Below are 26,604 nucleotides of genomic sequence, written 5' to 3'. Positions count from 1 at the left end.
CCCTCAATGTCATTCCTTCCTCCCCAAGTCCCCCTTAATCCACCACTACTTAACAAACATATCAAGACGTGTTGAAATAAATAGGAATTCTTGATATTCAGGATATGGTATTATTAAGGTAAACATTCATGCATTCTTTGTAGATTTTACTGCGTGGATCAACATTATTGTGTATATATTTTTTTTTAAATCTTCATCATTTTTGTACTTCTCATTGATTTGAGGTAGAGATTGTTTTTCATCGTGTGACATTCCTCTTTTGGAGTAAATAAACCTTAAATTTACTAAATGCACTATTTTTCAAATGAGCTATCCCTTTTTTCCCCAATGCTTAAAATATAGTTTTTGGTCAATTTGTTCTAAAAAAGGTATAAAGAAACAAGCAATTGAATATAATATTGGATAAGTCTTATGCATTGTTATAAAATACAGTTAATGTCTAAATTAAACGATTCACATAATGCTAAAGTTTTGTAGGGTACATGTATAAGAATTTACTTTTCCAGAGATTGAACCACCTTATCTCAGATATCTGTAAAACATCAGGTATCCATTATAAAAATACTCAATTCATACAAAATGTGATTTTATCATAATTTACCAGCCATTTCATTCATCATTGAATAACCATTTCAAATGACATTTTTCCCTCTGGCATTTTACCTCTATCTTTATACCTCCGCATTTTGACGTCTTGCATTTTCACTTCTGATATTGTTACCTGGAACCATGGAAACACTATCTCAGCAATATTGCAAACTAGCAGATCTGATGTTGTAATAAGATATGGGAAAATAGAAGAAAGTTCCATGGTTTTGACAAAACTAGGAATTATCATTGATATGTCAAGAGTAGAGAAAATAAAATTCGATTAATCGCCAAATTTAAAGTCAGAATAATTCCAAAGTTTGTTTTGAAATGATGAAATTATCCGTGGCATTATCAGTGTCATAAACATACAGCTCTCAGGGTATTGGTTATTATCGCATCATCAACTAACCAACTATATAAATCTACCATTGTTTGGTGAACTCAGGCAGTATGATTTAAGCCCTACAAAGCTACATCTTTTTGAAAATTAGTCGTTATTTTTCTCAAGGATTATAATTGTTTAAAAGCCAAAACATTGCCTCTCATTTTACTCGATCAACTTAATAGGTACATTTTATTTTCTCAACACTTCGAATGCATCAACTTGAACCAATAACTCGCTAATGTTTAAACGCCAATCAGAAAGGAAAGGAGAGAGTTAAAATTGAGACCAATTGACATGTTCCCTTGTCGATATTTTATCTTGGCTAATAAAATGTCTGCGGGTGATGCGTCAAGGTAAATAGAACAGGTCTGTGCATTGTCACTGGGCATGACCAGATGAATGGAATGTGACAATTAAATAATAGAGCAAATAATATATAAGTGTGTGGGAGTTTCAACCGGCATATATCATTTGCAAACACAATTCCTCGGTTGTCCAAAGTTTCAAACTTCAAGGAGTGGTTATATTTGTTATTTGTACATGTATTTGATTTTGAATCGGCGTGACTCTGTGAGTTAAGTTGTTTTTCAGATGATGTAGAATTAGAATGATCTTCGACAATAGGCAATAAAAAAGAACACACTCTAAGGGAGAGGCCCACACAGGCTTGCCTAGACTTACTGCTACGTTTATGAGTAAGAAATCGAGTGTTTTCTCACGCACTTTGAAGTTTCAAAATTTGTATTGTGAGACACAGTTTTAGAGGCATTGTCTCGAGCGCCAAGCAGAGACAGATACCCGTGTTATACAAGAAGCCACTGTTGTCGTTATCATTGTCATTATCATCATCACTATTACCATCATCATCACCATCACTACTACCACTACCACCACCATCATCATCACCATCACTACTACCACTACCACCATCATCATCATCATTATCAATTTCATAATCATCATCTTTATCATCATCATAATAATAACTAGGACCACCACTAGGATGATGATCATCATTATAACATGTTAATTACTAAAACAATGCTCAGACATTAACACAATGGGTGTAATATATTCATTAAAAGTATACCATTTGCGGAAAAGGTTCAAGCCTCCAGAAAAAGGACGGTTATAGATCAATTGACTTATGAGGTGCATAATTCAATTTCACCATCCAATGAAAAGATTTATATAAATCAGAGAATAAACAATAAAATGTACACATTCACAAATCCAAAATTCAATATAGTATTTTCTATAATTCATTTTATTTAAATGTCTATTACAAAATTACTTTCAGTTAACAAAAAAATAAACAAGAATTTGACACTTGGTGAGCCATAATAATTGAACTAAAGTGAAGCTAAGGTTGAACAAAGAATTTAGTCTGCCTGTATGAATCTAAACCAGAGTATTCTTAGATACCTTAACCAAATTCATATCTTAAAAGAGTCAATCTTTGGCAAGATTTAATGTCCTTGGAACTGAAAGGGTCTGTACTACTGCAGATAATGACACTGTAGTTGAATTTCAACAATTACTAATCACTTTTATTCTTTTGTATTGAATGAACCCATATACATGTACATTTGAAAATTATCAAGGTAAAACAAGTTGGCTGTCATCATTACCAATATTCATTGTTATTCCTTACAATTTCTGCAGCAATTATTGAATATACCTTCATGGTATGTGTCAGATAAAAATAAACTCAAGATTTTATAGTCTGCATATATCATCTGTTTGGAGCTACAAGCACAAGTGCTTTAACTTATTTGTGTGAGTATGTTTGTTTCTTTATGAATGTGTTCCTCTGCGTTTTATAATGTACATCATTTTTAAATTTGCATGCTTTTTAACTGGAATGTGGAAAATAAATAAATGAAATTAACTCATATACTTTTAACACAAAGTTTAACGCTCTTCTGGCTCTGAACATACAATATAGGTAGGCCTACATGCACCAAGTCTCCCCTGTGTATCTGACTCTGAACATACAATATAGGTAGGCCTACATGCACCAAGTCTCCCCTGTGTATCTGGCTCTGAACATACAATATAGGTAGGCCTACATGCACCAAGTCTCCCCTGTGTATCTGGCTCTGAACATACAATATAGGTAGGCCTACATGCACCAAGTCTCCCCTGTGTATCTGACTCTGAACATACAATATAGGTAGGCCTACATGCACCAAGTCTCCCCTGTACCTGGCTTATGAACCTCTACACGAGTTCAAATAACTGTAGGACAAGGGCAATTTACGGATAACAGCTAAATTATTCATACCCTTACCAAGTTTTATAATTTCTTACGTATGTGAAAAATTGATTTGGCCCAAAACTTTTTTTAAATGTGACATAATAATCAAAGTTTACATCTAGAACTATAAAACAAAGGCCTTGATTCAATCAATCCACCTTTCATTCATGAGTTATGAAAAATGTTGGGGGAAAAAAGAAAAATAAAAATAAAAATAAAAATAAATAAATAAATAAATAAATTTAAAAAAAAAGTAATTTAAAAGGGGTATGAATGATTTACTTAACTGTTAGGTTTCAAAATTAAGGTGTTTGCATATCTAGATTCTATGTGTGAAAATTTCACTATCAAAGCTAAACCATTGTATATCAATGAAGTATTATAACAGCCATACAACATATTATTAAGGCACATGAATAGCTGTCTTGAGCAGGTAATATACTACTACAAACAGAGAAGAGAATCAACCCTCAAAAGTTGATATATGAACAGCAATGTATTCATAAATACCACTTTTTATGGCACTCTTGGAAGATCAATTTTGCAAAATTCCTGACTGGAGAGCCTGGTCAGATCGTCAGTGACACATGACGCATACACTTTCACACACACAAGACAATATCTTAAAGGCCCACTGCACTACTTGTAGCTACTTGCGCCCTTTATATAACAAACCATGCCTAATCGGTGACCATTGGTCCCCCATGATCCTCTTTTTCTTATGTTAAGTGAGAGCTGAGTTGATGAGATAACCACCTGTCCAGTGACCTTGCAGGGCAGTCTAATCCCTCCTGTAAACTATGGCAGATACGCTTTAATGGATAAACTTGAGTAATTAGTCTGTTGGAAACCACAAGGACATCAACTCTGTGCCAATTTATTTGAGTTAATTTCATGAGAGTATATGTCATCCTGGCTACAAACAGACAAATTACACTTAAATGATAAATATGAATTAATTGTAAAATGCCCTATACTAGGGTATTGTACATGATAATTGGTCGTAATAGGAGATGTTCTTAATCATTGGTGAAAATTCCTTGAAAAAAACTCAGTTCATACATGTGGAGAATGATATTTTTCACTAAATGCTCAGCCAATCAAGTCAAATGTGGACCTAACGTATGCAACTTCAATGGTAACCATGATGTCACTTATTGTCAAAGATGGAAGCTGCAAATAAACTGTGAATAAAGTACAAGGTCTTGTCCACATAAGCCTTGGTTACACACTGCGGTTTACCCCCAAGGGATTTCATGCATACGTTAAGCATACTTGAGGACGTGCTGTAGTAATGCTTGTGTGCACCTTAGCTGCGCAGGGCCAGGTGATCAAGTATTTACGCTGCAAAATACCAGGAGCTCCAGGCATTGTGCATGGTGAATACATAACCAGCTGGGCGAGCTGGCCCTGCCCAGATACTGCGGAGCGTCCTTCAATGTCCTTCAATGCCCATCTTATGCACAGAACATCTGTTACACACAGCTGATTTTATATAATCTCTATGCGGCATTCATTCAGTGCACAAAAACTAGTGCGGTTTTAATACTGTGGTAAATGTGAGTGAACCTCAAGTTCGTCATAAGTAAGAGAGCACAGTTCTAAGGGCTGCAGGAAAGAATGTTCAAAGTTCTTGCAGCGCACAGGACACATCAATCAACAGGTTGATGGTAAGGATGATGTTGATGACCCCTAGCGAACCCTTCCTCTCCTCCTCCCACGTCTCCTCGGAGATAGGTATACAACGAACCCAGGAACCCAACAAAGAGGGCCGCTGCTAGCAGGAACGCAACGAAGCCTGTCGGCGTGATATCCCAGACAAACAACAGAAGCAGGTACAGTATAGCAAGGAATGTCAAGGTCCGGTAGTTGGCCAGGAAGCGGAGACTTAGTCTCGGACGGTACCAGGACGGCGCTCTACCAGCGGGGTCTAAAGCATGTGATGGAGGGCTCCCTCTAGGGTTGAAGTACCATCTGGCCATGGCTCCTAGCAAACCACCCTGAGAACACACCTCCAGGAGCTTGTCTCCAAACTAAAGATAGAACGAAACAAGAATAGCATATTTTATTCTGTATGTCTAAAAAGTTATTAAAATTGACAATCCCATTCTTGAGTTGCAATTCACAGAGTTCCATAATACTGAAGTTGTATCAATTGCTAGTTATAACACTATGAATTCACTTGCTGATGGGAAATAGAATGTTAAAATGGACATGAAATAAGAGTACACTCTGAATACATATGATGATCTCTGCATACTCTGTTAATGAACAAAACTTGAGGAACAAAATAAATACGACTGCATCACCTATATGCCCCCCGCCCTAAATTTATTCAGTAAAAAGAAAATGGATAGAAATATTCTTGAAATACCATGATGAAAACAAAAGCCTAAATCTCATGTCAAATAACGACTATAATCTTTGACCTACGTACTCTACAACCTAATCAGTTTGTCTTCCTATTGTCACCAAGTGTGAAATTCAATGTCAACGAAAAAGCGGGACTGACAGATGGGAGGACAACCCGAAAACAAGATGGCTCTGGCACCACCTTTGGTGGGCGGGGGCAAACAAATATTCTGCCATTTTGAAGTCTGTCAAAAAGAAAATAAATGTACATCTTCTATTAAGTGCAGTAAAACCTTTCTGAGTGACCATATGTAGAGACACCACATAACTTACTTCCTGTTAACATTTCTTTCTTACTGAATGATGCATTAAAAAGACCTGTACATAAAGACCTAATGCATATAAAGACTACCTTTCTTGCCTCCCTTCAAAAGGTCTTTGTGTACAGGTTTTTACTATATATGTCTACATTTATGACTAGTACATTTATTCTCACTGATTCATCCAAGCAACTTACAGCATCATTGAACTGGCAGGAGAGTGCATGCAGGACCCGTACTAGTGCCGCATTTTCAAAGGTCCTGATTGGTTGAAGGTCTGGATCGCCATGGAAACATACATCAGAACTTCTTAGTCTGTTCATAAGCTAGTAAAAAAAGTGAGAAATATAAAAAGAGCTTTAATTTAGATTTAAAATTTAAATTATCAATCAAAGTGACAGAGCAAGGATATATCAAAAATACTTTGGGATTTCACTTGGTTGAGGTAAAAATTATATGTGAGTAAAATGAAGAATGACATGAAATTCAAGAAAGGGGAGATGTACATGCAAAGGCTTCATTTTTGTGTAATGACTACAGTTGATACGTAACAATTTAAAAATGATGATTAATGACACAACACAAAATGAAAGAAATAAATATGAATTTTTTTTAGTTATTCATCAATGGTGATTAGATGGCGCTGTTTCCTTTTTCTCTGGCTCAAATATTGATTCAGTCATTTCAGTGTTTCATTTTTCTTCAATATTGCTCTAAGAATGTTTGCCACCGAGTTTTACACCTCCTTTTCTTTGTTGTGACTGTTTAATTAAGATCTAGGCCCTGTCTTAAAAACAGTTTAGATTAATTGCAACTCATTTGCGATCGATATCAATCGCAACTATGTAGTTAAGAGATAGGAGACTGTCAAGTTGCATTTAATTGGAGGACTTGCGATTGCTTCAGATCAATCGTAACTCTTTATAAGACAGGGCCCTGCTGGTAATAACTAATCTCTTTGTACAAGGTGCTCATGCAATCTTGGGTCAACAGGGATAAGTAAATTAATTTCCTTCTCTAGGGGATTTGAACCTTCAACTGCATGTCTGAGTGTCATGAGGACGAATCACTCTCCGATGATATTTTTATAATTACCTGGAATTTTCCTAGTGGCGTGAGTTGACCGTCCATCATGTCAGGAGGGAGGTGTTGATCCCGACCGATCTGACCAACGTTCCAGGTCATTGTATCTTCAGGGTGAGGCAAGGGAACCTGGGAGATCGGATGAGAACAATATGGGATATGAAATTAGTAGTCTTGTGAATCCTGTTGTGATATATATGGAGTCCATTTACAGAAGATATATGCTATTGTTGATTTTTAATTTCTTTTAATAGACAAGTGGTTTTTCTATACAGGTGGTCACTAAAGCAAGGTGTACTGAAATCAAAACCATAGCAATGTAGACAGAATTATTCACCAATTTGGGGAGAGGATCTTGAAACAAATGTCTATATCCAGAACCTTCTTATAACTTTACAGATGTAGATAATTGCAAAACAATATTTCAAAAGTTTGTGATCACAGTTTCACTTTTTTTTTCATAAGCCTTACATCAAATATTTCTGAGAAAAACTCTCCTGAGCTCTGCAGGTACACCTCGGCCTTGCGGGTGTCGAATGGCCCAATGTCATCAAAGAGGGCGTTGTGATTAGCCTGTCTGAGGCTGTTGGTGAAGAACGATTTGATGGTTTGAGTGATATCTCCAAAGCTTGGTCCTGCCATGGTCTTTACTGTAGTCTGGGCTTGGGTGATGAAGCCTAATAGCTGCTCAATCTGTGTAAGGGGAAAATAAGGTGTACACATTTAATATATTCATTGTTGTCTGATTTTGATGTTTCGTCTTACTACATGTAGCTAAACAATTCTTAAGATTACCATTTATTTTCCTTAAATATACATATTTATTTATTTATATAAGGAAAGCAAGATTATGTTTAATAGTGGTTATCATGGCATGGTAGCCCTTCAGATACTCTCCTGTTTAAAAGAAAATGGTCAAATAAATGATATCAGAGTTAATTGTACCACAGAACAAATATAATTCTTATTATTCATATTGAAAAGTAGCATTAATTTTCTGTTTTTGGACAATGATCATTATTCACCAAACTTTCAGGGATACCATTTTCCATTACTATACATTCTCAGCCCAATTGTTGATTATTTCAACCACTTTGGACACGATCCAAAATGAACAATGCACCCCTAAGGCTTGTGCATGCCTTGCATAAACTGATGGCATTTAGATCACAGACCACCAACAACATGTAAAATCGCCTGACCTGATTGGAGGGGGAAATTTAAATGGTGATAAGTGCACTGGTAGAACTACACAATGTTGCTGCAAAAACGGAATCTTTCATGAAATGTTTATGGACTGCAATTTCCAAAGCCAGAAAATTTGGCAAATGGCATGAATTTAAGTGGGACTGCACTACCTGTAGCTACTTTCGCCCTCTATATAGCAAAGAATGCCTAAGTGGTACCTGTGGTCCCCAATGGTCCCCTTTTTCTTATGTTAATTGAGAGCTGATTTGATGAGATAACCACCTGTCAGTGACCACGCAGAGAGGTCTAATCCCTCCTGGCCAAACTAGTGCAAATAGGCTTTAAGGTTGCCAATTGTGATTGATTGATATCATTTCATTTTACTTTCCCCAATCTGAACCACTTACAAAAAAAAAGACAAACATTTCATGAACGCAACAATTTACAATCCTTACCGTAGCTGCACCGCTAGCATCAAAGAGTGGTCTGTACATGTACCCTGGTGCCTCTACCTCCAGGAGATGGGTGTAGAGCCTGGTACCCATGGCCAGGAGGGCGCTGGGCAGGTGGGTGGAGGACGGTACCGACCCAGACAGGGACATGAAGCTAGGGTTAGCATTTAGACCCCCTCCCCCTCCGGCGCCGTAGGGTTGCGATGGGTGATAGAGAAGGTCTATGAGATGCTCCTCGGCTGAATGCAGAAAGGGAGATTTGAGAATGAAAAATATGTAAATTACTATAAGATCTAGGATGGACTGGTTTTAGATTTGAACAAGGGAAACGCTCTAGGCGTTCTCGCCTGCATAACGCAATTCAATATGATAAACCAGAACGTCAATGACGTAGCGCTCATCCGCATCTCACAACAACAAATATCGTAAATTTTATGTGGTACACTTTTGAACTGGTCAAAAAATAGAAATTTGATGCCCTGGAAGGGACATAATTTCATTTCATTTGCATAAAGTACCATGAATAATCAATGGAGCAAAATCTCACAATTCTGTGTAGAAGTTTATTGTTCCAAATTTAGCTCTACCAGATAAGGCAAAATCGGTCAAGAAATGAGGGAAAAGAAGCAATTTTGTTATTTTTGGAATAAATTTGCATAAATTACCATAATTAATTAATGGAGAACAATTTCAAAATTCTGTGTAGAAGTTTAGTGTACCAAAGTTAGCTCTACGATATAAAGCAAACCAAATCAAAATCGGTCGAGAAATGAAGGAGAAGAAGCCTTTTTTGTGATTTCGAATAAATTTGCATAAATTAGCATAGATAATGAATTTCACGATTCTGTGTAGAAATTTTAAATTCCCTCCTAGCCCTATCATATGAAACAATCAGAATCAAAATCGGTTGAAAAATAACGAAGAAGAAGCATTTTGAAAATCTTAATGTTGATGCCACAACAAAGTCTAAGTTTGTTGACCTTAAATGGCCTTTGACCTTAACTTAGTGACCTGAAATTCTACTCACATGATTGGGGAGACTTGATAACTCTATAGTCCAAGTTTCATTGACTAAGAACTTATACTTTCAAAATTATATCAAAAATTCAAAAACTTAACCTTAGGTTAAGTTTTCGATGATGATGCTACAACATAGTCCAAGTCTGTTGACCTGAAATGACCTTTGACCTTGACTTTGTGATCTGAAATTCTACTCACATGATTGGGGATACTTGATTACCCTATAGTCAAAGTTTAATTGACTAAGAACTTATACTTTAAAAATTATACCAAAAATTCAAAAACTTAACCTTAGGTTAAGTTTTTGATGTTGACGCCGTCGCCGTCGCCGCCGCCGTCACCGGAAAAGCGGCGCCTATGTCTCGCTTTTTGCTACGCAGGCGAGACAAAAACAAGAATAATGAATAATGGTGGAAAGTAAGATGTAGCAAAAGAATACCTAATCTACAGCGAAATCGTATTTAAGAGATAGGTCATTTAAATTTTCATCCCATACTGACATCTATATTATTAATACGCAAAATCGCCGCGGGGGGTCCAACACGAGGCAAAACGGTTCCTCGAAAACGCCTTTCCCCGACCGCGCCCGCCTCCGCCGTGGCGCGGGAACGGCGACACAATTACACGAGGCATGTCTCCCGCAACCCGTGTGCCACGTCGACCCCGCGATCGACGTCCATGCCGTTAAACGTGGTATTCGAGGTTCCGGGGAGGACGGGTGGACGAAAGCACAGCGGGCGTCGCGGATTGCCAGGAGGCGACGAACTCGCGAGAGCGAGTCGGTAAGGCGTGCATCCGCCCTCTGTGCAATCAACAAAGAGACACACAGCGGACGGGAATCTACTTCTGTCAATGGATGTAGCACATCACGTAGTAACGGGTGTGGCTTACCCCGAGTTTAGATATCTTGCTATAGGATATGCTTTGTAGCATGTAAGAGAAATACACATTAACAGATGAATTACCCGGGTGATGGCATGTAGAAAATGCACGCTCTCACGGGTTGGGCTTACCTGTGTTATGCGTCTTTCTTGTAGGCCAGGCGGACCTGCTTCGTGTACGGTACGTGTATAATGTGTGCGATGATTCTACGCTCACCGTCACACGCACAGCTCAGTCGCTTCGACTCTGATTCTATGATGATTGCCGTGATTTGTATATAGTTTACGTGAATAGAGGTATGCAAGCAGGGTTACTTTGGTATTATCCTGTCCATGTTTACTGAATTTTGAGAATCATTCTTCAAAGTAAAGTTTTCACAAGAAATTCATCGTAATTGACAGTCCAGTTGCAAGCTAGCTGCCGTGGGGCTTGAGTCCACGCACGGACAGTGCAGTGCGCCACTGCTGCCGAGCACTGTCGGAACTGTGACTGTTTGTGAGCTGAGACTCGACAACACTTTGAAATTGCTGTTATTGCCCCCATCTCAATATAGTTTCGTGACTATACAGGTATGAAACCTGAGCTTAGATTGTGATTATTCTGCCCATGTATAGTTTTATGCTGAATTTCGATAATCATTTTTCAAAGTAAAGTTTTCACAAGAAAATTCAGATGGTCGTTTCAAAATATAGCCATGCTGGATAGAATACTTTTACTATGATACAGTTTCTTCATCAAATCAATGCATTAAAACAGGTATTATGGTGCGCCATTCATGGTCAAACAGCGTATATTATAAAAATCGTCTAGACCCTATAGAAATATAATCAAATTTTATTTTCGATAGCACATAGGCCTCTTTCTATTTACCGCCCCCCCCCCCTTCCCCTCCCCTAGAATCCCGTGGATTTTCCACGGGTCCTGCTAGTGGTAATATAATGTAAACTTCAGGTTCTGTGGTTCAAGCAATCTTTTAACAGAACAGAGTAGAAACTCAAACATTGTTTTTTTACATTGAACAAATTATTACATCATTTGAACAAATGTAGTTCAATTGAAGCATGTTCAAATCCTGCCAAACATCCAATTCATTCATATGCTATACAGTCAAACCTGTCTATAGCGACCACCCAAGGGAAATACAAAAAGTGGCCTTTGTAGACAGGTTTCTTTAGTACATGATTCAATGAGAAACCATTTTCAAGGGAAATGACAAATGTGGCCTTTGTAGACAGGTGGTCACTAAAGCAGGTTTGACTGTAGCTGTAGGTATATGTATCTAAAATCCATGTTCTCAGCATTTCCTTTCCCATGACACAACATATTTTTCACGATGGGTACATGATGACATACCTTCTTTCATGACGTTACTGAGGTGGGGCTGCCCAAAGACCTTGGCCATCCTGTAGACCATGAGGGCATTGTTTGGAATACTCAGGTCCTGATGGAAGATACGAGGCAATAACTCTTGGAAGAGGACGGTGTAGAAGGGTAGATTCTCCTGAACAAACCTCGGCCTGCAGAAAAGGAAGAAGAAAAAACCCACTGTTACATAATATCCATTTTTGTATTGCCATCGAGAGTCTTGTTTTTTATGACTTGCTATTTCAAGTATCAATCGACAAACATAAGAAAATTTACACTAAAGCATAGTTAAAAAGTGAAAAATCAACCAGTAATTAAAGGCTATCTTTCATTGAAAGCTTTGTGATGGTCCCATACCCTGGCTAGTCATACCCAAACTAATGGAGGAAGCTAAACTTGTCCTAAGGGGCAAGGGAATATTCCTTATTATACCCCGACTCTTACCATCTATCATCGTCAGCTGGAAAGGATCTTGTGCTAGCCGATTCTCTCTGCGGGTTCGTTATCTGACCCGAGGACGCACCTAGGTGTGACCTCAGGGGCGAGTGAATGTCCTTATGATAGAACCCTGTCCTGCTGGTCTCTTCGACATACCTCCAGGGTTGGATGTAACTCAGCCACAGCTCCAAGATCTGGAGTTTTAAAAAAAGATTCAATAATACAATAGTTGATAGTGAGAATGATACAATGATACTGATCTAGTATTTATATCATGAGTAGATTGACAATAAAATTACATCTCAGATTCTTCATGGATAAGTTCATTGTGCTCACTGGTAACAGAAGTAACGTCACATTACATAGAAGCAGATGGAAGGCCTTGAACTCCAATGTCTGGAACATAAAGGCACCTAGCAAGCAAGCAAAGGTTATTTCATCATAATAAAATTGCTGATACCAAGCAAGCCATAATGATGTTGTCGGGTGGTGCTCTGCTGGTAGGGTGCCTAGAAAACTCTTGAAGTCTGCCAACAGAGTAGCAAATTACAACTCTCTTATTTAGGTTTTTACCGAAAAACGTTACCCCCTCTCCCCCCCCCCCCCCAAAAAAAAAAAAGTGTCCAGGGTGCCCTTTAAAATTTTGATCCAAAACTGAGGGCAGTCAAAGACTTGAACTAGGGTCCTTGCTTTACAGGGGACCCATGCTAAGCAAACCTTGATGTCGACTATGAGCATTTGGGTGATTCAGCCTGAGGGGAAACCCAGCATCTGCATCAGCTTCATGTCAGACCTCTAAAATATGCTTAAATTTCATATTTTGCACAATTTCACCTCAAGTAATCATAAAAATCACTTCTGTTGTAAATATTTTGTCAAAAAATCTTGAAAAGAGGTGTTCTACAAGACGATATCAATGCAAAATGTACGTATTTGTGATTGACTCTGTCTTGATTTTCCAGAGTCCAAGATGTTCCTAGTCAGAAGCTAGCCTGAATTCCATTGCCCAGTATGTAAGGTAAATAGGTAGTACACATGTAATCTGCTTAGTGCTACTGATGTTAAAGTTAGTGGAAATATTCTCAAGCATTATTCTATCTGCGAGCATGATATTTTGTTAGTAATTAAGTTGTATACTCACACATGTACGAATGAGAAATACAGATTTTTTTTTTGATTTTTTGGGGGGGTTTGATTTTTTTAAATGTTATTACTGCATTTTCCCAAATATAATATACATGTAACTGAATAACAAAGAACATATAAATGTAAGGTATAATACAACATATATATTTAAAAAAATGCCATTTCATACAGATGATTTCATTAATCATCCAACTCATACCAGTATGCACACCAGCATTAATGAAGAACTATTTATTATTATTATTATAATCATGAAAAAAGCTAAAAAGAAAAGAATGGGAAGCTTATTTGCTCACAGACTCATTCATGTTTATTTATAAGTAATATACAGAAATGCAGTAAAAAAGGAGGTCAAGATAATTTGTTTTACTAATTCTGTAGCCTGCACACAAACCTCCTCTCTCTCTCTCTCTCTCTCCCTCTCTTTCTCTTTCTAGACCCATATAGAGTGGTGAAGTGTGACGTCATTAAAAATCTATTTTTAGAATTTCTCAATTTTTTCTTCATATTCCTAAAGAACATCAAAAATAATGTCCAAATATCGAAAACCAATTGAAATGTTAATTATTGGCTGAGATATGACCATCTGAATGAATATATGTCCTATGGGAACTCAGTGTTATATGCTCTGGCTCCTAACCATTAGGAGCCAGAGCATATAACACTGAGTTCCTATTGGGAGTATATTTATTCAGATGGTCATATCTCAGCCAATAATTAACATATTCAATTGGTTTTCGACATTTGGACATTATTTTTGATGTTCTTTCGGAATACGAAGAAAAAATTGAGAAATTCTAAAAATAGATTTTTATGACGTCACAGCTTCGGTACTCTATTCTCTTCAATCCAACTCATTAAAAAAAAATTATATTATTGTTTACTTCGATTGGCCATCTACTATCAACCTGACATTGGTCTTTCCTCTATTGTTTCTTCTGTGGTAAAAAAAAAAGAAGGAAAGTTCTAATTAGTGATCCTTTTTACTATGCTTTGCACCCCATAACTAAAGCTACTCATGGATAATGGTTAGTTTATTTGAGTCCAATAATGTCAGAAGTTGTTCAAAACTTGATACGCACTCCTCCATGCTGATATACTTCTGGCATACCAGCAAAATCAGTTTGTTTCAATCTCTGATATTCATGTCTCTGTTTTGCATGTTTGTTGCTAGGACTCACCTAAAAAACAAACAAAAGTCACGGACACACAAAATGTTTAGTATATTCTTTTTTATCTCTAGTTTCAAAGGTCACAGATGTGGGGCTTCCTTGGACGGCTACCTTGCCATATCCTTCTATAACAAAAAGGTATTTAGGATGAAAGTATATAACTTTTTCTCTGATTTACGATCACATACATACATTTAAAATATAATAGCTGATCTATGACATACTATGTGCATGAATCACCCCCCCCCCCCCCCGAACAAATAACGCTTATTTTGAAATATTTTACAAAACAAAATTGGAAAGGTGCAAAAGAACTTCATCTTTACCTATGGTGGTAGTAGTATGAAGTTACATGTACTTGAATATACTCAAATCGGTTCATGTTTATCACTAAAACGTTGCTAACAAAAATCACCAAAAATTACCAGCCAGGTAAAATTAATCTTAGTATCTAAATCAAATAATGGACAGACCCATACCTCCTACAAAGGGCATGAAGAATCTATGCATCCCATCCCACCACTCTGCAGATTGACTGTATGATCGATCATAGATATATATATCTTACCTGCCTGAATGACGAGTCTAGAGGCCAATTATCAAAGCCGTGTCTGAGGAACACATAGAGGGGCTTCTGCACAAACACTGGTAGAATGTACCTGGTACAAATAAAGAAGGATATTAAAGAGAAGGTTGAGTTCTGGAAAGAGGTGAAAAATAATTTGTAAGCGTTATCATTGTTATTATGCAAGTGCGGAAGAATATCAGAGAAAAAATGTTCCCTGAAAAGCATGGCACTTCAAATGCTTTCATATTCCAAATATGGCATGTAACAACATACAAATCGGGACAGATTTAAATACCACATGTTTGTGTAGCCCCATAGACATCTTTCTGTGTACAGTGCTTGTAATTTTGCCAAGACTAGGCAAAATTTCTTATCATTTTGATGATTCCAGAACCTTGCAGTACACACCAATATGCTAGATGATCAACCTTTTCTGATCGATTTCACACCATTTCTTTCACAATGCAATTGCATGACCAGAACTCAACTTCATCTTTAAATGCATAAAATACAGACAAAGATATAAGTGATCGTTAATGTTACGGGGAACCGATCACCAAATATGATTTTTATTTGTATGTTTAGAGTCCCATGTGGGTGAACTACTAAAAATGCCGGCTTTGAATATTACTTCGGTAAAGAGAAATTGCCAGTATAATTACCCCACAGGGTTAGTGTACCTGTTTATTCAGCACATTAAATTGAGTATAAGTGCAAATTCGATGTGCATCTTGATACGTAATGTATCCAATCCAATCCAATCCAATCCAGGAATTTATAAAGCGCCAATATCTAGTTGCCTAATCACAGGTGCTGATGAGACTGAAAAACTACCAAAAAAGGTTTTCATGATTCTAACTGGGAAAGAAAAAAAGCAGTGACTAATTGTAAGCAATCTCAAATAGGTTTTTTAGTCGAGTTCTTAAAGTGGATAACTGGTGACAAGGGCGAAGGATTTGGGGAAGATGTATGGATTGTTTGAAGTACAAGTATAATAAAGGGTATTGGCCTTGTCTCACAAATAGGTGACACAGCTGATTTAACTCTGAGACAAATTAGACTTGCAGCAAGTAATTTCTTTACATGGTATATAAAATATCAAGAAGAAAGATATCTTGAAATATGTGTCATTTAATTACTCCTAAATCTAAAAGGAGTGATAAAGATGAAACCTCTACCTCTATTCAACAATAATTTTCTTTTTTTCTTACCTCTTCAGCTCCTCCATAGCAGACTCTCCTCCATGTTGGTATGCTGACTGGTGCATTATTGGACGAGCGCTGTTTACAAAGAAATGCAACCTCTTCACCAAGATGCGTACCATGCGCACATGGTCGGGGCTTGGGATGAAGTTTTCCTAAAAATAATACAGAACAGAAGGATATTCAATTCCTTTCAATTAATATTTATTTCATTTCCAACAGAGATAAACAAAAGTATTACATATATTATTACAGAAAGTATGAAAAAAAATGTATATACAGTGTACATATTCTTTTTGTCTTGGTAACTATACAAGTATACTTTACATATAATAATATTATTACAAGAAATTCTTAATTTCTAAGGAAATAGGAGGGGGGAGGATCCATTAAAAGCAGTGCTTGCAGTTTGTGGATCCCCCAGAACAAACAAAAATTGTTTCAAATTGTGCCTTTTCATTACATTTAGACCATAACTTAGAACTGTAGTTATGATTGAGAGCATAAGTACAAAGGAAATCCTAGTATACACCATCCCTAGGTTTTAGGACAGAAGCTCTCTGGACAACTCCACCATAACAAAAGTACTCCTACAGCTGGGAGAAAACTATGCCCCAGACAATCATTCTGAGAGATGGGAGTTGATGTCAGGCTATAATTGCCTAAGGTCTGCTTTTTGTGGATACACATGTATGTACATCAGAACATTTATTTATTTATTTATTTATTTCTGATATTTATACAGGGTGGCACATATCACCAAATTTGGTGGTCTTCCATGAGACCCTGTTTGGTAAGAATAAAACAAATAACAGCAGCAAAAACAAAATAGATAAATACACAAGCATATAAACAGGTAAAATACCAATTAATTGGTATCCCCATGAAATAACTGATCATTCAAGAATCATCCTTGATCATTTACAAGCAATAGGTGAATGGAATTTTAAAATTTAAAAAAAAAAAATAATAATAATTTAAATGAAAATAAAATAAAGAATAGATGATAACCACTTATTCAAATGAAAGGGAAAAAAAGATTGAAAACGTTCATTTAATAATTTGATATAGCTTAACGCACGGGATACCTAAATTGTTTTATACATATTTACATTCAATTGCTCTTTAACTTAGGTTGTTTACAAGATAGCTGAAAATGGACACATTACATGTATGAATACATGATATAACGATAACCATGTCAACCTAATTTCATAATTTTGAAAATAGGAAAAAATTGGTTAGCTTCACACGCAACCCCCAAAAGTTCACTTACACGTCATCTACAGATTACAGGGCTTTTAGAGCGTGTTTAAAACTGTTCAAAGTAGGTGACATTTTGACAGAACTTTTAAGTTGGTTCCATACTCTTAATTCCAGAAATCAGAGGACTACATGTATTTTTATAAGTGTCCATCCTAAATTTGGGTACACACAATGCAACCCTTACAGCATGTCTTGTGTTGTGATCATGTAGTGAACTAACATTGATTCACTTACCCTGACTTGTGCCATAAAACTCTTATCCTCAGTCATCTGAAGAGAGTTCTGATTCAGCCAGAACTCCGTCAGGGCCTGGACCAGGACTTCAGAGCGCCAGGTCTCCTCTTGAGGATCATCTTGGATGGTCTGCTGGAAGCTGATCCCAGGTGCCGCGCCCGCTCCTCCTACACCCCCTCCACCGGAGCTTATACCCCTATGATGCAGGCCCAGGGTGGTATCCTGGTGCTGGGTGGGGCTGCGCTGGTGGGCGTGCCCTCCTTCTGCACCTCCGTAAGGACTGGAATGCCTGTAGAAAAGCGTTTTTCCCCATGTTAGTACATCAGAAGCTAATAGTCTACCTCCATAATTCTAATGTTCGGAGCCCATACTCATTAAAGTTAGTAGCGTTCTTTCCTAATGTTGGCAAAATTTCACACTTTGGTAAATTGGCTTACAATAAATGTGAGCACAATAGCACCATGTATTAATTTTCTTCTGTGTAATGCATGGTCATAACTGAAACAGCAACAAGTGTAGTTAGGAAAGGTTTGAAATAATATTGTCTGAAAAAAAACTGTGTTGCTGCCAGTGCCCCTAGAAAGTTGCAACAAAAACTAAACTGAGTCAACTTGTTGTCATTTCTTGCATAAGCTCAGTTAAGCAGTGAATGAAACATACACCCAAATACATGCACATGAATTAATATAGTCTACAAATATTAATTTTTTTAAACGCCTTGGTAAATCATAATACTATGTAGCAATATTGAAAGTTAAACAAATATATTAAAATTATAAGGAAATAAATAGGCAAGGTTGGATGCATTCTAGAGCATAAATGAAAATAAACAATAATCTCCTTTAGAAATATACTGATATCAGCACCATATCTTATTCATTTCTATGGTTTTCTATTACTATCTTTGGCTAGACAAAACCATGCACCACTAAAGAGCATATTAGAGATTGCAAAGCACTAGCTTTCCCATCTATGACATACAGAAACATCACAACACTACTTCATTATGAGAACAAGTCATTATTTTTTACTTTCATAGATATAATACCCTACTACATGCAAAACTAAACATGCAACTAGCATGACAGAGAAGCAATCACATGTTTGTTTGGTCCTTCAAATACTCTACACGTCGAATCCAAACAGAAGCAGCAACTTTTTTTTCTTCAACATTAAACTATAAGAAGAGTTAACTTGGTGGATAATTTATATAAAGAAAGTTTCAATCTCCTAATGAAAAAAGGAAGAACAGAAACAAACATACAATGTGATAAATAAATCTGTAGTAAATTGTAAAGTGCATATGAAAAGAACACCATCCCAAAGTAATAATATGGCACAAAATATTTGTATCAAATCAAGGAAATGCAAAAGATATCAAAATTAAAAGATGTACATGGTTAATGGATGAGACTGGCACCAACGAGTGAAATGCATGTAACCATCTAGAGCCTAAGAAATACTGAGCTTGGATGACTGCCACCAACGAGTGAAATGCATGTAACCATCTAGAGCCTAAGAAATACTGAGCTTGGATGACTGCCACCAACGAGTGAAATGCATGTAACCATCTAGAGCCTAAGAAATACTGAGCTTGGATGACTGCCACCAACGAGTGAAATGCATGTAACCATCTAGAGCCTAAGAAATACTGAGCTTGGATGACTGCCACCAACGAGTGAAATGCATGTAACCATCTAGAGCCTAAGAAATACTGAGCTTGGATGACGGGCACCAACGAGTGAAATGCATGTAACCATCTAGAGCCTAAGAAATACTGAGCTTGGATGACTGCCACCAACGAGTGAAATGCATGTAACCATCTAGAGCCTAAGAAATACTGAGCTTGGTCGCACAATATGGATTGGAAATATTCATTACAGAGACAACTGGTACTACAAAATCTAAGAATTGTAACAATGCAGATGGTCTGAGATTTTTGTTATGCGCTCATTAGAGTCAATCGCAAGAATGATTAGAAAGCAGAAATCGAACGATATAAACAGCTGGCTTTACGACTACTTTCTTGTGATTTAATCTGAGGAGTGCCAGACGGAAAGGTTTAATATGTCTGTATTCATTGCTATTCTTAAAGTTCGGTCAAACGATTGCATTGTGAAAGAAACGTTGTGGAACCAATCAGAAAATGTTGATCATGTAGCATATAAGTATTGATGTGTACTGCAAGGTTTTGGAATCATCAAAATGATAAGAAATTTGGCCCAGTCTTGGTAAAGTTACAAGCACTGTACACAGAAAGATGTATATGGGACAACACGATATCTATCCAGGTCGGATAGATATGATAATTTACCAAATATTTCCATTAGTAGGCGGTTTCCTGACAAAATGTGTATCATCACGTATTAGTCAAAACATATTCTTTCACATGATTGGTAATAAGGGCTACCATTTCATTTTTGAGAGGGGGGGGGGGGCATTTCCAAAACTGGTCTATACCTTTAAGTATTTCATTTGCTAAGACCCTAGGCTATATCATCTGTGCAAAGTGCTTGTACTTGGATATTGGAAAGAAAAATAAAAGAAAAAGAAAGAAAGAAAGAAAAAAAAAGAAAGAAAGAATATAAAACAAAAAGAAAGAAAAACAAGGAAAAAAACATGCAAATAAAAAGAGAGAGAGCCTTTGAAAACAAAGATTAGATAGGCAATTACATGATGCAATTAGACTTAAAAACAATGTTCTGCACCAAGAGCAATGAAGATCTAGTGAAAAATTTCATGAGTTTGCAAAGCAAAGCACAACATAAAAACCATGGAAACCAAGGAAATGCTTGTGATGAAAAAGAAATCAGTGTTTTCTTAATGTGAAAAATGTTAATGTTATGAAAAAAATATACAACCTAATTCCAGGAATTTTATGAAGATATTATGAGTATATCCTTATAGAACTTATCAGGAGAAAACAAAATGTTGTGCATCGCATTATTCATTTGTGTCAGTGTTAATGAGATGTGCCTATGCCTTAGCGAAGTGATATAGAAATCTGATAAGGTGTTCCCATAACCAAATAAACACTGATGATGTGAAATCTTACAAAAATAATAAACAAACCAGTGCAGCTGAGACAAGCAGACTCTGAGGCTGTGTTATGGCTCGTTCACATATATGCAACACTGTTACCATCATGGTTTACAGCACAATTTTTTTTTAAAGTGTACTTAAGCATACCGGACTTTACCGTTGCAGCATCCAGCTACTTTTTCCATCCCCTAATGCCTTTCATTTTAATAGTACACACACACACACACACAGAACAACAACAAAACCATGTGTTAAACCATGATGCTGTGATGAGGAATGTGTGAACGAACCTTTACCGGTACTTTAAAAATAAGATTTTAAAAATGTCTGACATAAATACAAGCGTGCAACAAAAGAAACGAAAGCACTGAAATGAAATGCAGCCGATGATTGCTCAACATGGTTTGACACTTTCTTTCCTTGAAAGACGACTTACAGGTAATGATAGAGAACTCCATACTGAGGTAGTCTGTAAAGGTCAAAGGTCAAACGTGAATAGATTAACATAGAAAGCAAATGGCATGTTGGTCTATATTCTACTGATTCAGTTTAACCCAATGCAAGGATTAAATCACATTAAACAACGGGGAAAACTCGGACCTCAGTCCAACGATCTATGTCAAACTCAACTTTAGATGAAACTGAAATCCTGCGTTGCCATTGGATTTGAATTTAGTAGAATAAGGACCCCTGGATGCACATGGCATTCATTTACATCAACACAAATACTGCAGGGGGGTGTTTCACAAAGACGAAGATCAACTTTAAGTTGGACTTAACTATGGCAGGCAGTTCATGCCACTGTTTTCTCTCACCGCTTACTGGCATTGGTTTCTGAAGGGACGTACAAATCATGTTAAAAAATCTACAGAATTTGCTTTTTTTGAAATATTCATTATTGAAGGAAAAAATATTATCTTCAGATCATAATGGTGAGAGCGACCAGTGGCATGGATGGACTTAAAGTCAATCTTACTCTTTGTGAAACACTCCCCTGGTTGACAACACAAGAAGCCATAACGCAGTCATTTATTTCTGTGGTAAAATTCAGACAGTTTGCTGTATATGATATGTATGATGTTGACAAAAATTGAAGGAATGTGGCAAAAAATTCATGAACATCATGTATACAATTCTGATTTACACTGCATTTTTTATATCGTTATTTTTTTTTTGCAATGAGAAAGAATGAGGAGGACTGGTTTGGAGCAGGGCTATGCAATCGTCCTTTCAATGATTAAAAAAAGGGGGGTGGTTTTTTTTTTCTCTTTCAAACTTGCTATGACAGGTATGCAAAATAAGGGGATGAATCACAAGTTACCTGTACGGTGAGAGTCGGTTGGCAGCAGGGGTAGGGGCGCTGCTGGTTACCGGTATGGGGGGCACAGCGCGCCCATCACTACGGAGGAAGTAGCACAGGTACTGGTCCAAGAGGACTGGGTAGAAGTAATCCTGGGGTTGGGTCCAATTATTCATTGTCTGGCAAGAGAGAGAGAGTGTGTGTGAGAGAGAGAGAGAAATAGAGAGGAATTAAAGAATAGGTTGAGTTCTTGTAACCTGTAAATTAATTTGTGAGCTTCCCATTCTTTATAATAATAATAATATAATATGCCATTCTTGCATAGCCGGTATTACATTATGATATACATGTAGTGTCTCTTTACCATTTCAAAAGGACTTTGGATATCAATACCCCAGGTTTAGCTCCAGGAACATTAGCTCTCAGTGCATTCAAGGAATGAATCCTACCAGGTACCCACTTAATTACACCTGGGTCGAGAGTGGCAAATGCAGGTTAATGTCTTTTAAGGGATGTTAGTGCTGCGGCAGAGTTTCAAACTCTGTAATTTGTCGTTCACAGACCAGACTTATTTACTAGAATCAACACCTCTTCTTTTTCTCTAAAAGTGGAAGAATAAAATAGTAACAATTCTTCATGAGACTGACTGCTTTAGAAATGCCCTCATATTCCGAATATACCTACAATATACCAATTTTATCATCTGTTATTGTTGTTTTCTGGAAATACTCTGATAAAGTCCTTCTGTATGTGTCTCTTTTTCTTGTTTAAAGCTTGCAGTCTCCACTAATTTGATAACACAACACTTAACTAACATCTTTGAAACCATACCTTATGCACTCTGTCGCTGACAAGATAATACGCAAAGACGTACATAAAGTACTCAAATGCATCTAAAATTTAGAGATTAAGGTAAATCTGTGAAGCATTTGAGAGAAAACAAAAATTATGAAAATCTTGTTAGGCATCATGTAGATTATATACAAATATACCTAAGAGGTAAGATGCATGTCTTGGTCTCCTGCAAATACAAAACAAAATGTAAACATGCAAGGTCCAAACATATGGTAAACACAGAAGAAACAGTTCAAAGAAAAAGTTGAGTTCTGGGAAGAGGTGAAAAATAACTTGGAACCGTTATCAATGTATTATACAAGTGTGGAAGCACATCAGATAACAAATGTTCCCTCAAAAGCATGGCTCTTTAAATGCCTTAATATTCTAAATATGGCATATAACATCATACAAATTGGGACAGATTTTTATGCCACATGTTCGTGTAGTCCCATATACACCTTTCTGTGTACAGTGCTTGTAACTTTACCAAGACTGGGCTAATTTCTTATCATTTTGAAGATTCCAGAACCTTACAGTACACACCAATACTTATATGCTAGAAAACACTTTTTCTAATCGATTCCACGTTTCTTTCACAATGCAATTGTATGACCAAAACTCAACTTTATCTTTAAACGGTGAAAATTAAGGAGAAAATTGAGAGCAACCAAATGTTTATATTGCCAGTGTGCAGCTCCACCTGTTATTGGAACAGGTTAATGTTCTCTTGATGGACTTTAATTGATTGCAGATAATATTCTTATTTCCTCTCTAAAAGAGGCCCAGTCTCTTACAGAAATTCATACCACCTTGTACACTACAATAGTTGTAATTCCTGCACAAGCATCAGCATTTTCTGTTTCGTTTTATTTGCTTCTTCATCTTCTAGTACCCCTTTATTTTCTCTCCCAGGTATGGAGTGCAAATAGCCAAATATATATTTATGTCTTGCCAGCTGTGTGAGGATGTGGACCTTTTGATCTTAATTCTATATGCTTCTGCCTCTTCTAGTTCTCCTATTCTCTATCCCGGGTATGGAGTGGCAAATGCGTCTTCATGTTTTGCCAATTGAGGATGTGGACCTTTTGTTCTTAATTCTAGGAAATAATCAGAGACTGCGCTCTTTCTACTGATATCAAAGGATACTAAGCATGACTACAGAGGGCGCCCTTCCATGAGACTGGTAGTTCAGCTTTCCTTGGTAGAACAGAGGCACGATCCCAGAGGCCAAGGATGCTCGTGTGGGGGCCTACAGAGAGAGAGACAGAGACAGAGAGAGAGACAGAGAGACAGAGAGAGGGAGGGAGGGAGGGAGGGGAGGAAGGAGGGAGAGAGAGGGAGAGGGAGAGAGAGGGAGAGAGAGAAAGTTACCATTAAAGCACTTCAAAACAAATCACAATACCAATTCATGAATTAGAAATAACAATATCACAAGCTTTAAAGCCCCACCGTACTACTTGTAGCTACTTGCTCCCTCTTTATAGAAAACAATGCCTAAGCAGTACTCATTGATCCCCCATGGTCCTCTTTTTCTTATGTTAATTGAGAGCTGAGTTGATGAGATAGCCACCTGTCAGTGACCACGTTGGGTAGTCTAATCCCCCCTGGCCGAACTAGTACAGACGGGCTTTAAAAGTCATGACAACATACATTTCAAAATTCTCTTTGGATATTTGGGTCCTCCAAACCCCCTAACATTCGCCAGACTGCAATCAACCTTCATTCCATCTGCCAGGAAAGGTGGACAAAATCATAACGATAGCTTTGTTCACACATGATGTAATAAACCGCCTTTAAGGTAATACAAAGTTTTGGTAAAGGTTCATGAATTCGGTTCAAATGAACATATTGGAAGCATATGCAATCCTACACTATTCAGTGATCGTTGTCGCAGTTGTGATGTCTAAAGTGATGAAATTGTAAATGATAAGACTATTTATGTTGTATAGCTCCCTCTCAAGGTCAAGATATTAATTTAGCTATAAAGCAATGTTTCTTGACTAAAATCGACCGATCGGCTGTTCTCGTTTGAAAAATATATATCACAACTGCATATTTTGAGATTTTTATGGTCGCAGCTGCCATTGTATGGCCATAGGCGCTATTTGATATTCAATTTTTCTCGAAAGCAGAAGTGTTTTAGTGGCTTAATTTTGCATTGCTTATAATACATCCACAGGGGCATCCAAATATATCACAATTATAAAGAATCACTATCCAGCCAATTTTCAAAACTTTGTATTACCTTTAAAAAGAAAAATGACATCAGCATTGTGTGCTTGACATTTCGGTATGTTATAACTGAAGTCGGTCTAGGTAGCCGAGTGAAATGCAGAGGTGTGTGATGACCATGAATTAAAAGTTTGTATACAATATATATGACAGAACGCTTAGGTAATATAATAAAGCCTGATCAAGATAATACATGTATTCACCAGCTTCTTTTATTACCAATGTGACCCGACCTCTATGTGTTAAAATTACGAATTTTTTTTTTTCAACAGTAAAGCATCTTGCATACGGAAGACATCTTTTTGTGCACAAAATTAGCTACCTTAGGGGCTTTTTTCACCCAGCTTGATTACAGGCATTTCATTGTCAAATCTTTTCACTATTTTGCTGTGGCTTTTTTTCCCGGCAGTTTTTCAAGTCATGTCCGACCGTATGCTTACGGAAAGTTTATCGACAGGGAACTCATATCTGAGGTAGTGATCACTCTGGAGCTTGTAGACCATGAGGAAGACCGGGCCGCTGGGCGACATGAAGTCCTGTAGGTGCTTGGAGTCATCCTTGGCATACAGGCTGTTCAGGGTGTTGAGACCCCATCCGGGATGGCCGTTCAAACCAAACACAAGGTCCAGGAACAGAGGGTATATGCTGTTAAGATCCTGGAAGGAGATGGAGAAGAAAATCCAGAACAAAATAGAATTGTTAAAGGCATCGTTTAGCAATGTTAAATCTGAGATGCATGGTACTACGTGTTATCCCTGCCTGTGATATGGTGTATTATTGAAGCCTTTAAAAAAAAGGCAGTGTAACTGGCAATACGCGGTAAATCTGTGCAAAAAAGCGAATACAAATTCGCTGCTCAATCATGCAGCCCTTCAACGCACGCAATACGTGAACTCTCACATCGAGGCATATGATAAAACAAGCTTAATTGGGCTCAAGCAACACCACAAAAAAAACTAGATGGAATTTTGACTGCGCCCAGTCGAAAATGATGCCTCCGCCATATAGCAATTTAAACAAGTTTGGAGTTTAAATCTCCAGTGGTTCTTGAGATATCATGATAACAATCTCAATGTATGGAATTTCATAAGTTGACCTCTGTGACCCTTGACCTTTGACCTACGTGCTCCAAAATCTAATCAGATTGTCTTCCTATGGTGATACACACTATCATTAAGTTTGAAGTTTAAATCTCCAGTGGTTCTTGAGATATTATGATAACAATCTCAATGTATGGAATTTCATAAGTTGACCTCTGTGACCCTTGAC

The 26,604-nt window shown here is 37.2% G+C and overlaps 1 protein-coding gene and 1 long non-coding RNA gene across 3 annotated transcripts in view; both read right to left on the bottom strand.

The window, feature by feature from the left end:
* Positions 1-2,222: 2,222 nt before the first annotated feature.
* Positions 2,223-3,857, bottom strand: LOC115926854. Its single transcript, XR_004065309.1, has 2 exons — positions 3,185-3,857; positions 2,223-3,129 (listed from the first exon to the last, which is right to left on the bottom strand). It is a non-coding gene; the product is annotated as an uncharacterized LOC115926854 (long non-coding RNA).
* Positions 3,858-4,049: 192 nt separating this feature from the next.
* The window catches only part of LOC578923 (sphingomyelin phosphodiesterase 4), a 29,253-nt gene continuing 6,698 nt past the window's right edge, over positions 4,050-26,604 (bottom strand). Inside the window, exons 3-17 of one of the 2 annotated variants that reach the window (XM_030992340.1) lie at positions 25,776-25,991; positions 24,250-24,352; positions 23,098-23,159; positions 22,288-22,445; positions 21,403-21,435; positions 17,925-18,213; positions 16,434-16,579; positions 15,223-15,313; positions 12,343-12,530; positions 11,887-12,050; positions 8,635-8,870; positions 7,463-7,684; positions 7,004-7,120; positions 6,106-6,234; positions 4,050-5,269 (exon numbers count right to left, since the gene is read on the bottom strand). In XM_030992340.1, coding sequence (XP_030848200.1) covers positions 4,889-5,269; positions 6,106-6,234; positions 7,004-7,120; positions 7,463-7,684; positions 8,635-8,870; positions 11,887-12,050; positions 12,343-12,530; positions 15,223-15,313; positions 16,434-16,579; positions 17,925-18,213; positions 21,403-21,435; positions 22,288-22,445; positions 23,098-23,159; positions 24,250-24,352; positions 25,776-25,991 — 2,535 coding nt within the window. In that variant the 3' untranslated portion in view covers positions 4,050-4,888. The remainder of the gene's footprint in view (positions 5,270-6,105; positions 6,235-7,003; positions 7,121-7,462; positions 7,685-8,634; positions 8,871-11,886; positions 12,051-12,342; positions 12,531-15,222; positions 15,314-16,433; positions 16,580-17,924; positions 18,214-21,402; positions 21,436-22,287; positions 22,446-23,097; positions 23,160-24,249; positions 24,353-25,775; positions 25,992-26,604) is intronic. The other variant, XM_030992342.1, reaches the window with a different exon arrangement.

The sequence above is a fragment of the Strongylocentrotus purpuratus genome, unplaced genomic scaffold, assembly GCF_000002235.5.
Source record: "Strongylocentrotus purpuratus isolate Spur 01 unplaced genomic scaffold, Spur_5.0 spur5_scaffold_2, whole genome shotgun sequence".
Taxonomy (NCBI): Eukaryota; Metazoa; Echinodermata; class Echinoidea; order Camarodonta; family Strongylocentrotidae; genus Strongylocentrotus; species Strongylocentrotus purpuratus.
The sequence above is the reverse complement of the archived record's forward strand: the minus strand, read 5'-3'. Positions and strand labels throughout refer to the sequence as shown.